Source organism: Meriones unguiculatus, chromosome 8 (genome assembly GCF_030254825.1).
Source record: "Meriones unguiculatus strain TT.TT164.6M chromosome 8, Bangor_MerUng_6.1, whole genome shotgun sequence".
Classification (NCBI taxonomy): domain Eukaryota; kingdom Metazoa; phylum Chordata; class Mammalia; order Rodentia; family Muridae; genus Meriones; species Meriones unguiculatus.
The window spans coordinates 9,307,068-9,327,091 of record NC_083356.1 but is presented as its reverse complement, the minus strand read 5'-3'; the positions used below and the strand labels follow the sequence as shown (position 1 = coordinate 9,327,091).

The 20,024-nt window shown below is 40.6% G+C and overlaps 1 protein-coding gene across 11 annotated transcripts in view; it reads left to right on the top strand.

Annotated features, from left to right (window-relative positions):
• Pphln1 (periphilin 1) overlaps positions 1-20,024 on the top strand; it is an 83,640-nt gene that overhangs the window by 1,842 nt on the left and 61,774 nt on the right. For 5 of the 11 annotated variants that reach the window (XM_060388769.1, XM_060388768.1, XM_060388767.1 and 2 more), the window contains 3 exons: positions 7,362-7,453; positions 15,779-15,985; positions 18,945-19,006. In XM_060388769.1, the coding sequence (XP_060244752.1) occupies positions 7,362-7,453; positions 15,779-15,985; positions 18,945-19,006 (361 nt within the window). The remainder of the gene's footprint in view (positions 1-7,361; positions 7,454-15,778; positions 15,986-18,944; positions 19,007-20,024) is intronic. The other 6 variants (XM_060388772.1, XM_060388771.1, XM_060388770.1 and 3 more) reach the window with 2 other exon arrangements.

Sequence of the window (20,024 nt, the reverse complement as noted above, 5' to 3'; positions counted from 1 at the left end):
TCTTCTTGTTCTGCTGCCTCAGCCTTCCTGTGTTCTGATTGCTGTTCCTCCCCAGGCTTAGTGGTGCCCTTTTTTTTTTTTTTTGAGTAGTCCTTCTTTAAGTGCCCTCTATTTCCCTCCTAGCAGGAGGTTGTGTCTTTGACTTTATATTTAAATTAAGCTGTGAGGGAGGGTGTATTTGTTTTTTTTTCCTTGGAATCCTTGTGGTTTTAGGAGTTAGGGTAGCTCATTAATGAGTATGTAAGTAGCAGGATATGGCCTACAGCTACTTGTGAGATGTGAGCTCAGTGTTGCTGGGTCATCCAGTTTGTTCAAGAAACAGTTCAGATATCCTTCTTCCCTCCCTCCTTCCCTTCCTTCCTCCCCCCCTTCCTCCTTCCCTCCTTCCTTCCATGTGTGACGGTGGACAGAAGTCTGCCTGCTTCTGCCTCCCTAGTGATTAAAGGCTTGCACTATACCCAGCTCAAATACTCTTAACAAACAGCAACAGAAAACACCCTGCATCTCAGGCCTCCAGCCCCCCAACCTCCAGGGTCTCACGGTTTCTCTGTGTAGTCCTGGCTGTGTTTGAATTTACTCTGTAGGCCAGGCTGGCCTTGAACAGTATTCAACTGTTTTTGACTCCCATGTGCTAGAATTAAAGCTGTGTGCCACCACACCAGGTTTATTAGCTTTTAAGTGTTTTTCAGATAAAAGTCACTTGTTGCTGATCACTTACCAATTTGAGTTCTCTTTTAGGTGTTGGAGAGTTCCGATGATTTGTTTTTAGTGATTTATGAGTATGGTTGGAAATTGAAAGTGTACAGGAAGAAGTACTCATTCCTCTTTGGTGAAATCCAGGCTAGCAAATGTGGGGCAGTGAGGCATAGATAATGCTTTTGTCTAGAATAAGTTAGGAGAGAAAAGAAAAGACTATGGAGGGTAGAGAAGTTTGGACTTAGGTTTAGTAAGAAACTATTTGGATTCTTGATTATGAAGCCACTCATGATTATACACTAGCTATTGGTTGACTATTTTATGTGAGATGGAGGGAATGGCTGTGAAAGGAGGCTGATCAATTAAGCTCTTAAGCTTCATACAGATGTGAAGATTTGGGTTCATAAATATACACAGGCATATGTTTGGCATTCTTGCCTACTAACATAATTTTAGTTAATTCATCAAATGCAGTGGACAATTAGGCATTTTTTTCTACGTATCTAATGAAGTACAGTAGGGTTTATAAAAGGAGCAATTTAAATATATTGTTGACACAAAACTTTGGGGATTAGAATTTATTCTGGGGCCAAGCGCTAGTGAGTGTGCCTTGGAAACACAGATTCCAGTTACTGTCTTAACATGGTAACAGTTTCAAAAAGTTTTTATAGTAACAGCAAGGAAAATCATAATTTGAGGCATTTTTAAAGTACATTGAGGAGCTCACCAGTTAAGAGAATCGGCTGCTCTTCTAGAGGTCTTGAGTTCAATTCCCAGTAACTACATCTGTAATGGGAATCTGATTCCCTTTTCTGATGTGCAAGAAAACAGAGCAGTAGTATACATAAAATGAAGAACTCTTAAAAAAATTACTAGATACATCAGGTAGGCAGCTCCATTACAGCAAAGTGGGAGATCTCAGCTATTTTCTTAGCCTTTTGGTGGGTGACAGCCAGTGGTCTAGTTACTACCTTTGAAAAGGTTCCTGTTAGTCACAAGGCTATTGGATCAAACACAGATAAGCAAGGAATGTTAGGGGGTTAAAGATAGCCCAAGGTAAACTGTAATTAGGTTTCAGGCTTGCAACATTCTAATCTCTGCGCTCAGTGGTATTCTAATAGGTTAACCAACATTTCTGGAAGTTCAGAGTAAGATGTGGTTTCTTCATTCACAGTTGTGTTGGTCATGCACTGTTTGTGCCGGCGAAGACCACATATTACTTATTAAATATTAGTCTTGTCTCAGGTCATTTATTCCTAGGATCTGACGTAAATGGGGTTGAATGGCAGGCAGGAGAGCAGTTTTTCAGAGAAATAGCTCTTCAAGCCATCAAGGAGAAAGCTCCTGGATCTTCAAGCTCTAGGATCCTAGTGTGACTTTATCTACTTTCCCCTTGAATGTGGTATAACATGACATATAATAGGAGTAATATACCTAAAATGAAAATCTAGAATGCTTCACAAAATGAAAGAGAACAGATGAGGTAAATGTAATTTAACCAACTGAAATTACATTGTTTAAAAACCAGATTAACTATGTCTCTCTGTATTTACATATTTTTGTACCCTATGAATTATTTTTATTTTACAATTGGAGTATGTAAACAAATTAATTCTCTTAATTTTAATGCTTTGAATTATTTTGGGTGAATTTGATTCTCTGCATAACCTCATGTGGAATGGTTAGATTTCATTCTTTGTAAAGTTTGGTCTTTGGTATCTAGACACCCCATCACCACCACCAACACACCCACAGACACAAGGTTTCTCTGTGTAGCCTTGACTGTCCTGGACTCACTATAGACTAGGCTGGCCTTAAACTAACAAGAGATCTGCCTGCCTCTGCCTCCCTGAGTACTGGGATTAAAGACATACCATTTGTGCTCTGCTTGGTATCTAGATAATTATAATTTATTACTCTTAAGTGTAGGTACTGACTTGCTCTGCTTTATCTTCTTGGTGTAACACCAGATTTTAGTTTGGGGAAGAAAATTAAATTACAGAATAAATCAGGTAACAATATTGTATTCTTGTAGATCAGATGCATTCAGGGTGGTATGGCTGTAGATAGAGAAGGGCAGTGCAGTATTTAAATTTTAACAAAATTGGTTGGGTGGTGGCACACACAGGCAGAGGCAGGCAGATCTCTGAGTTTGAGGCAAGACTGGTGTTTTTATGCCACCCGCCAGAAAGGGGGATTGGAGTCGGCCTGACATCGTTCGTTCGTTCCTTCCTTCCTTCCTTCCTTCCTTCCTTCCTTCTTTCTTTCTTTCTTTCTTTCTTTCTTTTGTTCCTTCTCTTTCTCTCTCTCAAACTTGTTTTTTGGTTTTGTTTTGTTTGAGACAGAGTTTCTTTATGTGGGCCTGGCTGTTCTAGACTCACTTTGTAGACCAGGCTGGCCTACAAAGTGACTCAAATAGGTCCCTTTTTAAAAAAGCAGTATTTGTGGGGGGCAGTGCTATTGCACACCTTTATCACAGCACTAGTGAGGCACAGGCAGGTGGGTCCCTGAGCTCTAGGCTAGCCTGGACTGCAGAGCAAGTTCTAGGACAGCCAGGGCTACAGTGAGAAACCCTGTTTCAGAAGAATCAACAATCAACCAAACAAAATATAACTAGCTTTAATCCGGCTAATTGTACTATAGGACACCGTAAGTAATCAAGAAACATCAGCTGAATAAATTATAATAAATAAATATATAAATTAAATTAAAAAAAGAAGAACCTCAGTTGTTGAGGTATAAATAGCCTGTACTGTGACCCTGAACACTCACATCTTAGGCTGCACTGTCACTGTCACCAAAGCTCATCATGAGTTTTTCAGAGGGTCAGTGGAACTTTTCGTTTATACTATTTGAAAATTTTCTTTTAAAATTTTATTATTTTATATGTATGGGTGTTTTGCTTGCTGTGTGTGTGTGTGTGTAGCACATATCTGGTGCTCACAGAAGTCAGAAGGCATCGGATCCTCAGGAAGTGGGGTTATAGACTGTGTTAACCACCATGTAGGTACTAGGAACCAAACCGGGGTCCTCTATAAGAGCAACCAGTGTTCTTAATGGCTAAAGCCATCTCTCCAGCACCTACTGTTTTTACCTTAGGTAGAAAATCATTCAAGATGTGTGTATTAGTGGGGTAGCATCTAATGTTTCAATACATGTATATATTTCATAATTTTGGGCCAGGATAAACATTTCCCTTCATATACCATATTTTTATGGCAAAGTCTTTCAAAATTCTTGTACTTTTTGAAGTGAAATAGCTATTATTGTCCATAGCCATTCAACTATACAGCAGAACACCAGGACGTCTTGCCCTACCTAACTATAACTGTGTCCCCATTCATTAACCTCTCTCCAGCCTTTCCTTCTCCTGCTAGTTTCTTTGGTTCCCAGTGACTACCATTTTAGTCTCAACAGGGGTTTGCCTGTTTCTTGACAGGGTTTTGCTACATAACCCATGCTACTTGAGATTGGCTATGAAGGTGTATGCCCTGCCTCTGCTTTCTGGAGATCTTGGTTTATAGACATGAACTACCACATCTGGCCTAAAATGTGTAGAGTGACTTGTGAAGCTAGTAAGAGTGAAATACTTTAAAGGTGCAAAATTGTGGGAGTTCCAGGTTGTTCTTCTTAGTGGAAGTGAATCTCAAACTTCTGCCCTCTCCCCTCCTAAACTACCCCTGGTCTTGTTGCTCCTGTCCTTGCCAGTCCATTTTGTATGTTCATACATTAACCTTCTGAAATGATATCCTTCTCCCTTTTATTCCCAGGGCTAAAAGCCTGTGCTGAATGCCTTATCTAGATTTTTTTCATTATTTGATGTCTGGAACCTGTTCTGTTTGCTTGCTTCTTTTCTGATATTGGGAAGACTCAACTCTGGAATTTCAGTTTTTGAGAGCCTCAAAAGTTTTTATGTAGAAGTGGGAGATTGTAACTCCATCATTAGGATGTTTTCGATAAAGGGTTTAAATGTTTTGAAAGTTTCTTGCATTTGGAAGCAAATGAAAATTTGTCAGATGCTAGAGTAGGTAGGGTTATTTATCATTGCTTTGTGATCTTTGGTTAGTTCTTTCTCATGCCTTTTCTTGGATTCTGCTGTTCACTATTGTCTATTCATTTGAGTCATCACTCATGATTCTATTTATTTTTATTTTTTAAGCTTTCTATAAAGTTTTTGTACCTCATTCTTCATGCTTGTTCTTAAACTAGCTCTCACTTTGTAGTCTTGGCTGGCCTCAACCCCTCAGAGCTGAGCAATAAGTGATGTATCCGTACACGGCATACTCTTGAGTACCAAGCATCACAGAGTTCTAGGTGGGAATCTGAGTGGTTTAGGTGCTATCAGTGAGTTTCTTTCAAAGACTTTAATTATATTCTAAAAGGAAATGGTTTTGGGTTTAGTTGTCTGGAATTTTAAACATTTTCTGCCAGAAGGAGTCTTACAGTTTTTAGCTTTAGGTCAACCCTTAACGCCTCCTGGATATCTGGAATAAGTTTTCTTCCCTTTAATCTGGGTTTTAGCCTTAAAATGACCTTAAGCTCTGAAAGCACTGAAATCTTGCCAAGGGCGTTTTTGGGGACTTTGAAAAGGTGGGAACCTGGGTAGTGTTGCTCTTAGAAAAGTTCCTGATGTTGCTGGTGTGCAGCAATTGAAGTTCACCTGGGAATGCTCGATTAAAAGTTCCTCATCCATAGCTGGGTATGGTGGCCTGACTTTAATCTGCCTTTAATCTCAGGGCTCAGGGAGGCAGAGGCAGGGCGACGGCTGTGGTGGCATGGGCCGCCACACCTGGCTTTATTATCCTTACCTTTAATGTCTGTTTCTTTTTGTGATAATTTAAGTCCAGCCCAAACAAGGAATTAGCTGAGTTGCAGAATGCTAACATATGGAATGGTGTGTCAAAAAAAAAAAAAAAAAAGGCACCCTAGGCTCAGGACCCAGGTTGGTTAGAAATCCCTCTTTTCTAGGTCACTGTTCTGTGGCTGATTCTTAGAGTGCTTCTAATGTCTGAGGTATCTTGTCTTCTAAGGTGGTAGGCAGAAAATTCCAAACTGGACCAGGAACAGCCAGAAAATATGCTCTCCACTTTGCCTTCTGGTAGTGTGTCACTTCCTGAAATGTCTGTGTAGCTAAGAGAGCACGGTATCTGTAGGAGAGCATCCGGCTAGCCTTCGGATTTCCTGTGAGGTACTGAGTGACTTGCACACCATACCCACACTCTTAGTGAGCCTTGTTAGTGCTACGATAAAACACCATGACCAAAAGCAAAGTTGGGGAAGAAAGGGTTCATTTGGCTTATATTTCTACATCATAGCCCATTACTGAAGGAAGTCAGGACAGGAACTCAAACAGCAGGAACTTGGAGCCAGGAGCTGATACAGAGGCCATGGAGGGGTGCTGCTTACTGGTTTGCTCATCATAACTTGCTCAGCCTGCTTTCTCATAGAACCCAGGACCACCAGCCTAGCTGTCCTGAAATTCATCCTGTCAACTAAGCTGGCCTCAAACTCAAGAGATCCGCCTGCCTCTGCCTCCTGAGTACTAGGATTAAAGGCAAGTGCCACCAACTGGCTCTTTGTCAGATTACTTTTTAAAATTTTAAAAATTAAAAAAAAAAACCAAACATCTTTTAGAGAAAGGGTTTCTCTGTGTAGCCTTGGCTGTCCTGGACTTGCTCTGTAGACCAGGCTGTCCTCTAACTCACAGCGATCCACTTGCCTTTGCCTCCCTGAGTGCTGTAATTAAAGGTGTGCACCGCCATGCCTGGCCCAGATTTTTATATGATATATTAAGCACATCTTTAGATTTACTGATTATTGAGGACTATGATGGTGCACTGCTATAATTCAGCGCCTGGCAGGAGGGTCGGTAGTTTAAGGCCAGAAAACCAAACCCAGGGCTTTGTAAGATGGTTTTGTCACTTGTCACCAAGACCAATGAATTTGGACTCTGGAACCCCCATGATAGAGCATACTCCTGCTGTCCTCTGACTTTCACACACATGTACATGCCTATGTGCCTACACATCATGTACACATATACAAATAAATTAACATACTTTTTTTTTGTTGTTTGCTTTTCAAGACAGTGTTTCTCTGTGTAGCCTTGGCTGTCCTGGACTTTGTAGACCAGGCTGGCCTTGCATTCACAGTGATCGGCCTCTCTGCCGTGTGCTGGGATTACAACTGTGAGCCACTGTGCCTGGCTAATGCAAAATTTTAAAATACAAACTAAAGAAGTCAAACTGTAGCATTACATGCTGGGATATACCTGTAATCCCAGCACTTAGGAAGGCTGAGACAAGGCTGCTGTTTCCAGGCTAGCTTTGGCTACATGGTGAGTCTGAGGCTAACTTTAATTGGAGTAGCTATTCTGGTCTGCTTTTCAAACTATTTATCAAATGGTATCCTTTCTAGTTTTTAAAATGGTTGGGTGGAAAAGTTTTATTGAACTTTTAAATAACATTTAAAATAGAAGGAAGGTAGGCCCACATATATACATACACAAACAGGCATGTTTTTCACATGTCGAGGGAGGGATACTTTGCTTTCCTCCCTGTTGCCCTCACTCACCCTACTCCAGGTGTCTTGGCAGGCATTTGCTTCTTTACTGTCTCTTCCTTGCTGACAAACAAAACCCAGAGTTGTTTTTGTTTTCTTTTTAGTGGCTTCCACAAGAGATGAAATGTGGTCTGAGGGACGGTATGACTATGAACGACTTCCAAGAGAGCGAGTGCCTCCCCGGAGCCATGCCAGTGTGAGTCGCTGCCACAGGGAGAAAATCTCATCCTGCTATGTCATTCTGTCTTCATCTTCTCCAATGCTAGCTTACCAGCCACCTTGAAAAATAGGTCCAGGTCACCTTTTAAAAGCCAGAAAATGCAGTCATATTTTACTTAAGTTAAAAGCAAAGCCTGTACTTTACATTAAGTTATTTTACAAAAAGGTTTTGAATTTAATTTAGTTGGAGGAGAAAATTTTTTTTATAAATATTATACTATGCATTAACAAAGAAATGTTGAACATCTGTTTCTACTTGTGGCTGCCATTTATTTGTCTTCTTAAAATATTTATAAATTGAGCTTGTTACGCATTTACATGCCTTTCATCAGCACTTGGAAGGCCATAACAGGTGGATCTCTGAATTCAAGGCGAGGCTGGTCTACATTGCAAGTTCTAGGCCAGGCTACCCAGTTTGACAACAATTACAACAATGACAAAATTAAAGTTAAAACATAAATTAATATGACATTCTACCCAGAGATTTTTTTTTTTCTCCTCTTCTGGAGCAGAAGCATATTGATATCCTGGTTAGCATTCCAAATGGCATGCCTCTGTCTGGTCAGGTAGATTGTAGGTTGAGAAGAATCCTGGGGGCTCAAGGGACAGATAATAATTCTGATCACCTTTCTCTCTGTCTGTCTCTGTTCTGAGAGTGGGGAATCTTGAGCTGGACTCTTTCTCATAATGTTCTTGATAATATTGTTTACTACGTCCAGAATTGTATCTAAGAGGTTCAGCATTTGTTAAGTGAGTGGATATAGTCTCCCATGGAGTTCTCCATGGAGAACTAAGGGGAGGTTTGGAAGTCAAAAAGCTGTTGATCTTCTGCACAGATGCATCTTTAACATTGGGGCATGAGGGTTTCAGCGTTAGACATTTTATCTACCACAAAAGGCATAAGTATTTGTGTACATGTCAGGAATTTTTTATTTATCGTATTAAAGATTTGTGTGTGTGTATGAGGAATTGAATCTAGGGCTTTTCTCATGCCAGACAAGCACTTGACCACTGACACACTTGACCCTTAGCCCTTTGTTTCATTTCCTATTTTGAGACAAAGGTCTTATTAAAATTCCTAGTTTGACCTTAAATTTACTTTGGCTCCTATGCAGGCCTTGCCCTAGTGATCTTTCTGCCTCAGCTTTTCAGGTAGCTTATAGGACTATGCAACCAGGCCTACTTGACAATATGTTACTTATCCTGTACCTTACCTGGATGAGCATTGTCATCTTCAAGGTTGTCGTTCATTGGCTTGAATTACAGCTCAGTTTGAAATTGATAAAAATGATTTAAGATAGAAAGAAAAGCTGGGTGCAGTGGTGGATGCCTGTAATCCCAGCACTGTGGGAAGCAGAGGCAGGGGGATTGCTTTGAGTTTGAGGCCAGCCTATTCTACAAAGTTAGTCCAGGACAGCCAAGGCTACTCAGAGAAACCCTGTCTCAGAACAAAAAAACAAAAAAGAAAAAAATGGAGGAAGCTCATTATATTAAGATGGACAGACCTAGTAATTATCCTGTCATTCCTTTCCAGGTTTTTCTAGAGACTTTCTAATAAATTTTTTAACTTTATAAATTTATTTTATGATTCATCTAGAAGGATTAAAAAATAATATATGCTAAGTGTCATAGCTGTAGGATACCTTCCAAAAATGTTTCATGTTCTTTTTCCCACCAAAAATATATGAGTAGAAATTTTATTTCGCCAGCTGGGCATTGATCTGAAGATTTGAGTGTGGTTTTTACTGAGTAGCATACTTGTGGATGGGAAAAGAAGATTGTATGGATTTAAGATTGCAAGATGATTGCCCAGGCTGACATTGAAGAATTTGACTCAGAATCATTGAGGTAATTCATTGGGAAATGACCTCATGAAGAAGAGAGAACTGAGAGGGAACTAGTTTAAAAGAAATGGGGTTTGGGGAACAAGGAAAAGCTGCTTGAGGTCTAAGGCCACTCTTTTGGTAGAAGGATAGGCAATTGGTGTTTTAGAACATGGATTTCCCCGGGTGGAAGTATTATGGATGAAGTTTAGTATGTTGATTGGCCAGAGTGTTAGTTTAAGGATTAGAATTGAAGGGCTGAGGATGTAATTCAGTGAGTGCTTGCCTAGCATGCGGGAGCTCCTGGACTGATCCCAAACACCTCAGAAGAGAAAAATCTGGGCATGGTGTCGCACGATTTTAATCCCAGCACTGAGGAGGCAGAGGCAGGTGGATCTCTGTGAGTTTGAGGCTAGACTAGTCTACAGAGCAATTCTAGGTCAGCCAAGGCTACACGGAGAAACTCTGTCTTGAAAAACCAAAAAGAAAAAGTAAAGAAGTCAAATTGAATGAGCATTTTATAGTAAAACATAAGCAAGCATTTTTATCTAATGCCATTTGTGTGTGTAAATGTGAATAGTCATCCCTGACTCCTCCTCCTCATGGGGTGTTGGCATCAGTAAGTAGGTAGGCAGAGATGTTTTACAGCTCCAGCGTGTGTGTTTATGATCACAGTAATTGTGTTTAGATGTCTGTTCTCCATGTCTGGCTGCTTAGGTACTGATGGTGGAGGCTGAACTGCTCTTCCTTGAAGAACACAGAGCCCGTCCAGACCTGTTTATTACTGTTATTTTCTGTACCTCCACTGGCTGAGGTCCCACTTTATTGGTTTGTGAGCCTTTATTCCTATAGCTCTCTTCTCTAGAATTCAGATTTCCACGCCTCTGGTGAACTTACTCTTGTGTGAGTGACTTGAAGCTTTCTTTTTGCCCTCCATGTATTTTGCTCTTCAGAGGGCTCTTGGAATTGGTCCCTTTGCCTTCTTTGTCATGCTTACAGTTTAGTTAAGTACAGTGTAAGTTTTAAATCTTTTTGCCCTTTTACTTACCCAGTAAAATATATGGATCACTTCTCATGATGCTCCCACTGTCTTTCTGGAGGTAACTTTCTGTGTATTTGAGGCTGGTCATGAACTTTCTGTGTATCATCTGAGGCTGGCCTGATCCCTTTTACCTTTTAAGTGCTGGGATTATAGACATGCTTCATCACACCTAGAATGATGCCTGAGATCCCTGAGGTTGGAATACAACTAATAAGGTATAAAAAAAATCTGATGTTTTTAGGAAGATCAGTTTTGTTACTCTTTTTGCGTGTGAGCACCAGTGTGCATGTATGGGTGGGTGAGCGGCCAAAAGAGGCTTTTACATCCTTTGGAGCTGTTGTGAGATAGCTTGTGGGAACAGTAAGAGTCGTTAACCATCAGGGCCAAATCTCTAGCCTGCCCCACGTCACCCCCTCCCCATCCTGCCTGGGCCCCCTATTTTATTTTATTTTATTTTATTTTATTTTATTTTATTTTATTTTATTATTTTTTAACGTTTTTGAGACAGGCTCAGGTATGGCTCAGGCTGGCCACCAACTCACTGTGTACTTGGATAAATTTGAACTCCTGCTCATTTGGCCTCTTCTCCCAAGTGCTGGGATTATAGGCGTGTGCCACCTCCTGGCTTTTATTTAGTTTGTAGTCCAGGCTGATTTATAATTCTCTGTAGGAATTATAGACTAGGCTGACCATGGGCTCATGGCAGTCCTTAGCATCTCAGGTGCTGAGCTCACAGGCATGAACACCTAGCTCAAAACCTCAGTTTCTGATTTAGTAAGACTTAGTTCCTCAGAGGGTGTGTTAGCTTTGCCGTTGCCCTAACACTACTGGAGATAAAAAGAAATAAGCTCATTTTGGCTTTGGTTTTGGAGGTGTTACTCTATAATGAGTTGGCCATTGACAGTATATTATGAGTGTGTTCCAGGTCCAAACTACTCACCTCATACCCATGGAAAAGAGACAGACAGACAGACAGACAGACAGACAGAGAGTAGGGTGCCACAGTCCTCCTTGAGGACATTCCTAGTGACATGATGATTTCCTGTCAGGTACTAGGTCCTATATGCGATATCTCAGACATTTAATGGGAGACATTTAAGGCCTAAGCTATAGCAACAGGTGTCTAAATATTAAGAGGTAGTGAAAGGGATTGCTTTAAATTAGTGATGAGTATACATGATTGAGGTGTGAACAGGTAGCTGGGACCTGATGTTTTAGTTGCTTTTCGGTACTGTGATGAAACGCCACTGCCAAGGCACTTTACAGAAGGAAAGGTTTGTTTAGGCTTACACTATCAGAGGGATATGAGTCAGTAAGCTGCAGGCATGGTGGCTAGAGTAGCAGGGTCAGTCTTAAATTGCAAGGGCAGAGCACAGAGAATCAAAATGGTGGCCTCTAAACTCTAGAAGCCCAGCAACATACCTCTTCCAACAAGGTCACACCTTTTAAGCTTCCCGAAATAGCACCACCAACTGGGAGTACGTATTCAGATGCCTGCAACTGAGGACACCATATTCAAACTACTACATTGATTTGAAAACACTGATGACTTCTGTTAATGACAGTCACAGGTGGCTCTTGCTGTTGTGTTGTTTTCTATTTAGGAAGAATAGATTTTTTTCCTTCTTCAGCCTTCTTCAGCTGAACAGTGCTTACAGTCGTGCGCCTTGTGAAGCTAATTTTATATTCATGTCTGATGTAAGCGGACTCACTGAATTTGCAGAAGTGTTTAACAGTAGACATGTAAATGCAGCTATTGTTTCTGACATTGGACTTAGTAAAAACCTACCCTACTTAAAGCTTTAAGGAGCTAGAGAGATGGCTCAGTGATAAGAGCGCTTACTGCCCTGGAAGACTCATATCAGGCATCTGTCAGGTGACAGGTGTCTCATGTCAGGTGACTCACAGCTGCCTGTAACTCAAGCTGCAGGATACCTTCTGGCCTCTGGCCTCTGGCACCAGCACTGAAGTGGCATACATTCACCAGGCACCCACGTACACACAAAAGTGAATAAAGTTCCAAAGTCTTTGAGATCCAGAGAACATCTAACATTATTTTAAAAATCATATTGTCTGTATGTTTATAAGCAACATTGCTAAAAGCTTCAAGCTGGCAGCAGCCTGAATGTTGAATAGGAGAGTGAATGAGCTGTTTAAATAATACAGCAGTTGGGTAAGTGGCCTACTGCCAGATTCAGCAACACGGTTGAACTCCACAAACAGCTCTGAAGGCCGGAAGCTGGGCTCAGCAGTGTATCTCCTAGAGTTTCTTTATATAAACATTTCAAACAAGCCAGAATAACCAGAACAGTGATCACTACCAGGAAGAAATACTGGGAGAGAACCCAAGGAGAGATTTGTTCTGCTAGGCACGTTCAGTGACTTGATCTGGGCAATAAGTTCATTGCCAGCTTCCAGGAAAATTCGCCCAGCAGCACTTGTGATTTGCAAGGAATCTGCTTTGTGTCTAGATTCATTCCTTCCCTCTGTATCTACCTCCTTTTCCCTTCGATAAGGAGCTCCCCGCTTTTCCCCATCAGATCTATAGTACCAAGCTATTGGCCTTACCCTCTTCCCACCTTCTGTATTAACCTCCCCTTGGGAGCTTCCCTTTTGCCATCTCCCCCACCCCACCAGATCAATTGTGCCCTGCCATTCTCCTTGCAGCTTTTTGTATTTAAAGCCTTCTCTCTTACCTATCGATCCCTCCCCCTTCCCATTTCCTCTATCCTGCTGTTCCCTTCTCTGCCCTCCAGACTTATCCTGGCAATGGTCCAGGTTATGTTCCTGGCTTCTGTAGTTACTGTAGGCAGTGTACTCATTCTTCTGGCTTTCAGGGACTCTGCTGAGAAATCGGCTGCTATTTGATAGGTTTTCCTTTATATGTTGCCTGTGTTTTTCTTTTGCACCTTTCCGTACACTTCATTTGACTTGTTATGTGTACTTAGTGGTTTGTTTTTTGTTTGTTCGAGACAGGAGTTCTCTATGTAGCCTCAGCTACCCTGGAACTCACTCTGTAGACCAGGCTGTCCTCGAACTTACAGCCCTGAGTGCTGGGATTAAAGGTGTGTGCCATCACTGCCTGTGTTGTATACTTAGCGTTTTAACTAATATTCTGTGGGAATTTTCTTTTCTGCTGGGAGCCAAAGCTATTTACTGAAGTCAAAGCCAAATAGTGAGCCAAAGCTATTTACTGAAGCCAAAGCCAAATAGTGAGCAAAGGTCATTTTAGTGGAGACCTAAGGCCAATTAGTGGAAGAGTTATCTAGGACCCTAGGTTATGGGTGATAGATTTGTGAGGACATCCATTTGTTAGTCTTAGAGCATCCGTGAGATATCTTAAGAAAACATCCTTATGGTATCTTGCAGGTGCAATATTTAAGCCATGAAAGCACTCTTGCTATCTTCTGCAGCAGTAAATTAGCCTCCCCCCTTTCTTGCCTTCTTCCTATATAAGTTGGGTAAAAATTTCTAATAAATGAGGGTTTGATCAGACAAACTGACCTGGCCTCCTCCTTCGTGTCTTTGTCCCACCATTCTTTTCACCCTTCCTTAGGAACCTGTTGAACTCCCGCTGGACAGGAGTTTGCTGTTGTGTGTGCTGCTTATATTTGTATGTGTGTATCCTTAGTTTGGGGAAGTTTTTTTCTTCCGTGATCTTGTTGGAAATGCTGGTATATTGATATGGGATTTTTCTACCACAATGTTTTTGTGCTAAAATAAGTTCACATATATTTAATTGGTGGGTTTTGTTTTGCTTCAGGGAGTTAACCCAAGGCCTTATGAATGCTAATCCCTGCTCTACAACTGAATCCCACCCTTCTCAAGAAATGCTTTTACATAAATGTCCTAATCCATTTAATTTGTGTCCAGTTAGCTATGAGATTTAATATTTGTAGAGTTATGTGTCAAGCTATTCAGCTATTTAGCTAATGCTTTTACCTTCTAAAATGAACATAGCTTTCATAGTAGAGTTTTAAAAATTGGGATATATAGAAAATTAAGATAATCATTTATTTTTAAATTAATTAGTCAATTTACTTATTGTGTGCATGCTAAGCCACCTATAATTCTAGCACTCAGGAGGTTAAGACAGGAGGATATCTGTTCCAGGCTCCCCTTGGCTATAGGATTAAACCCAACCTCAAAAAACAAAAGAAGATTGTGCTCTGGAGGCCATCCTGGACTGTGTAGTGAGATCATGTCTCAAAAAATGTAAAACTGCTCGGATTTTCCTTATAGGTGGATGTTCCTTACATAGCTTAGGTCAGATTATGGCACATGTACTGTATAGTTCTCTTCCTCTTACCCTAATAGCTTCTAGCTCATATTAGCTGCTAATGTAAGATAGACTTTGTTTTCTGTCTTATTCCTCAAATCACACAGACCCCTTTTGGTGACAGTTTTTTAAAAAATAAGTTTTATTTATTATGTATATTAGTCTTTTCCCTGCATGTATTAAATCTGTGCAGCATGTACATGCAATGCCGAAGGAGGCCAGAAGAGGACTTCAGTCTCCTGGAACTGGAGTTCTACCATGATCTGCATGTGCTGAATGACTGGATTCTCTGAAAGAGCAGTCAGGGCCCTTTCTTTACCAGTGGGCTATGTCTCCAAGCCCAAAAAGTTAGTAAAAACTTTAAGTCATTGAGACTGCATTACTTTTGAAACTAGTTCTAATGTTAGATTAGCTTTTATACCTTCTGTCCAAACTTAAAAAGCTAGAAGTTCCCTCTCTCTCCTGTGCTTCTGGAAAAATAGCAGAATGTTCTCTTTTGTTCTTTCTAGTTCAGTACCTACTTCCCTGTTTGCTGGTTTATGGGCACAAGTCCTGTGTTAGAATACTGATAGAATACTTTAAGCATAATACACCAGACAGTGTGCTGTCCTTGTTGTCATTAGGAGCAATGCTGCTAGAACCTTCTTATTGGGTGCGGGTTTTTGGTAAAATGACTTTTTTCACTTACACTACATTACTTAGATTTATTTTGCGTGTACAAGTGTGTACCATGTGGATACAGTACCTACAAGGGCCAGAAGAGAGTGTCATATTCCTTGAAACTGATTTTACAGACAGTTGTAAGCCACCGTCTGGGTGCTGGGAACTGAACCTAGATCCTCTAGAAAAACAGCAAGTCCTCTTAACCCCTGAGCCATCTCTCTAGCCCCCTTTTCCTAAAATTATGATTGTCATCTTGTATTGTTGTGTGTTATTTTGGATGTTTGAGATCGTTTTTCATAGAATAATTTCATTCCCATTTATCTATATGAAGATGTTACTATTAGTAATATTCACATTTTTCATTAGCGCGTTTTAGTTTGCTTTTACATTTACTCTGTTGAATTATGGACAAGAATTCCTGTGCTTGTAAGAAACATTTCCAAAGCCAAATAGAGAAATTAGTGATGTCTCTATATTTCTTTTTGTCTGTTTTAGGATGGCTACCATAGAGTAGTTAATGTTGTGCCAAAGAGACCGCCTCTGCTAGACAAGAGACCACCTCTGCTAGACAAGAGACCGCCTCTGCTAGCCAGACCTGATGAAGGAGGCTACAGTAGATATTACAGTCATGTTGATTACCGAGAATGTGACGAGGGCCGCAGTTTTTCTCATGATCGAAGAAGTGGCCCACCTCACAGAGGAGTATGTAAATTTCCCCCGTGTACTAATTGTTCTTTCTTTCAAGTTTAAAATTCGTGTATGTGCAGGCCTTGACAGTAGAATAATCACCTGCTGCTTGTGTTCTGTTATGTTGCTAGGCCTGGTTTTATTTGCAGCCTCCCCTACTTCCCTTTTGCAATAGGGTCTCACTCTATAGGGCAGGCTTGCCTGGAACTTGCTGTCCCCCTGTCTCAGCCTCCTGGGTGCTGGAGTGCTAGGTTTTTAGGGCTTGGTTACCATTCCAGTTAGATGCTATTGACTGCCGGCTGTAGCTCCAGAGGGTCCTAGCAGTCAAGGATCTCATGATGCTGGATAGTGAGCGAGCATCCCGGAGAGCTCTGAGTGGTATTAGCATTTCCAGTGTGCTTGCTTTGTGTGTGGTGCTGGGCAGCAAGGCCATGGCCTCCCTCATGCTTACCCCATGGTAAGCACTGTCCTGAGCTGTATACCCAGCCTGTAACTTTGTTCGCCTTTTTACCTTAAGCTTGCAGGGCTTTGCAGACTCACGCAACTTAACACCTGACAGTCAGCGGTGAGCAGGTGCTCAGCACTGCCACTTCATGCTTACAGTTGCTTTATGTTAACACGAAACACTGCGTGAGGTGGGTTTAAGTCCATTATCTCATGTTTCCTTAGAATTCTTAAAGGTCTTTACTTTTCAGATTAGAACTCGGTCAAGTTACTGATTCAGATGGCAAACAGTTTTAAAATGTAAGCTACTAAGTTTATTAACATGTTCTTGATAATCTAGAAGCTATTTAAGGTTTCTGATAATTTATTACTTTTATCAAAAAATCGGAAGCAATTGCTATGTCTGAGCTTACAAATTTACAATACTCCTTTTCTATACTGTTCACCTATTTTTTTAAGATTATTTATTATTTATACATTATTCTGCCTGTATGTATGCCTGCATGCCAGAAGAGGGCATGGGATCTCATTATAATGGTTGTGAGCCACAATATGGTTGTGGGAATTGAACTCAGGACCTTTGGAAGAACAGCCAGTGCTCAACCTCTGAGCCATCTCTCCAGCCCCACCGTTTGCCTTCTTTTCCTCTTTTCCTCCTTCTCTATATATAATATATAATATGGTATACATTATATCTCTATATATAATGTATAATATGGTAACCAGTAGCATATATTTAAACACTGTACTGTTTGACCTCATGTTGGCAATTAAAGAAATGGAGGTGAGTGATTTCCTCAGGGTTAACAAATTCCAGGACAGCCAGGACTATAGAGAGAAGACCCTGTCTCAAGAAACCAAAAGAAGTTTAGGAGTCCAGTTCTCATGCTCCTTCACAGTTTTGAGTCTGACAATTCTGAAGTACTGATGAGACTTTGTAGTGGTTTCTGAGAGGGTGATTCTTCCTGAAGTTTGCAGGGCAACAGCTTCCTTCCTTGCATCACTGGCTTTTGCTTGTTTATAGTGTCATGCTATTCCTTTAGGAAGGTTCTCCATGCTGGGAAGAAAGCATCATTTCTCTACTAGAGCCACTGGGTTTTCCTGTCAGACCCTTCTCCAGGGAGGCTCAGGGAGAATGGATTTGCTCACACCAAGAGCATCTTGTACTCTTTTGTCAAAACTCCTTGTGGCTGTTTGAGGAGTTTTGTTTTCACTGGGTCTTTGTTTGATACCTCATGATCGTGACTGTTTTTCTAAAAGCTTGTAGTAGTGTTTCAGAAACAACACAGTTGCTTTACTTCATTCCTCCAGGTTGTCTGTGCTGCTCAGCTCAGGGGTGAGAGTTCTTGCTGGGCATGTCGTGGTCCTCAGTACCGCAAGACAAAGCCATGTTAACACAAAAAAACTTAGAACTTTTAAAGCACCAAGTTTTATATTGAATTTACTTTGAATTTATATTGAATAACTATTTACTGGATCTAGTACTTTATTATAGCTTTGGCCTTTTTATTTTCTCTTATTTCTATATGACATTAAGAAGGAAAATATAGATACATTTTATTTACACACGTGTTGGGTTTGTTATGTTATATGAGGAACATGAAAAGTAACATTTTAGCTATATCAGTTTCTCTTACTGTAAATCATTTGCATTTGTGTTTATTTTTGTTTCTTGAGACAGGGTCTCTGTAGTCCTGGAACTTGCTATGTAGACCAGGCTTGTCGTGAACTCAGAGATTTGTCTGCTTTGGCCCTGGCATGCTTAGATTAAAAGCATGTGCCACTTTGCCAAGTTTAATTTTATTTTTATTTTATGTTTATGGGCATTTTGCCTGCATGTGGATCTGAACCACATATGTTCAGTTCCCATAGAGGCCAGAAGAGGGCATGGGTGAGGCCCCGGTGAGTGCTGAGAATCAAGCCTGGGTCCTCTGCAAGACCAGCAAGTGGTCTGAAACACTGAGCCGTCTCTCCAGCCCCCTATGTGGTTGATTGTGTGTGTGTATGCATCTTCACACATGTGTCTTAGAGGACAAAAAGTGCTTCATTTGATTCATTCTAATTTTGTATCAGATATTATAATATTTCTTATCAGTGCCAATTCTTGCTAGATTGCTTCTAACTCTGCATTATTAAGTGATAAATGAGAAAAGAAAATAAGCAAAATGTGAAAAGCACTAAGTTCTTCACTGAACTTGAACATGAACATTGGTCAGAGACCTTGGACAATGAAAAAGTTGATCATTGTCCACTTGACTGGGGCCCTTGTCCCCAGACAGCCAGTCTGTTTTCATGTTGTTACATGTATCTGTGGCACTAAGTCTGTGAATTTACAGGTAAGTGGTGTGGCAGGTTCAGTCATCTTTAGTTGCTGAAGTGTGTAACTTGTAACCTTTATTTACTCTGTTTTGGAAGCTCAGGAATTCCTAGAGAGGTTTTACTCTCTTTGTAATTTTGCCTCAGATGCTGTTCAAAATAGGTAAACAAAGCCCAAATTATCAATCAACTTATTTATTTACTTATTTTGCAGGATGAACCTGGCTACAGATGGACAAAGGATGATCATTCCACAAGCCGACAGCCTGAATACAGGTAAAAAGATAAAAATAATGAGTACTTGGATCTGATTTTGTGATATGTGTTGTGGGAATCTCGGGTGACGTGCATAGCTGAATGGCCTCAGTAGGGCTTGAATTTGAAAGCACAGCAGTATCTTCTCTTTGTGACTGTGCTGAAGTAAATAACTGGTGCTCCTTATTTGTTGCAGTTTATAATTGACTATATTTTAAAATAAGTCTGGATATTGCTAGCTTTAACATTATTAAATTATCTTAATGTGTGTGCATTATGGGGTATAGTTTTGCTAAACTGGAAAGTAAAGCATTTTTCATTTTTCCAGAGGTAGCCTTTTGAAAATACTGAACCTTACAAAGTGTCTTCTGTTATAAGGTATTTTCTCTGGTGGTCTATTTCTTTACATGTTTGAATTACTTTTGTTTATTTGTATGTGTGTATTTCTGTGTGTCATGGGCTGTGTGTGTGCTGTGTGGAGGGAAAAGAACAACTTTGGGGGTTGATTATCTCCTTTCACTGTGTAGGTTCCTGGAACCTGTGCTTTGACTAGGAAGTGCTCCCGGTAGGCTTATGTGCCCTAAGCTGTCGATGCTATTTTGGGAGGAAGTTAGGTCACCTTGGTCTTCATAGCTACCGGAAGCGAGTCTTCCACACATGCTCCCAGTGCTATGATGTTTTGTCTCATCTGGTTAGGCGACTCACCTTTTCCAACAAGAAATTCTCAGCACTTGGAGATAAATGGAAGTACTTTCATTCTCGTACAGCTGTGGCCTCTAGCTAGGGCCTCTAGAGAGGCCCTGTCAGAAATGTTTCATAGCTTATATATGCATAGTTGTTACCATAGTCTTGTCTATGAGACCATCCTAGGGTGGTCTTTTCATTGCTACCCCAAAGGAGAGTTTTTTTTTTTTTTTTTTTTTCAGAGCAAAGCAAGTTTTACAGAAGGTGAAATTTGCAGGTTTCTAGTCAAGTTAGTTTTATGTTTAAACTTGTTTGCTATCTGTGCTCATTTCCTGAAAAAGAGGGAGAGGAAAAG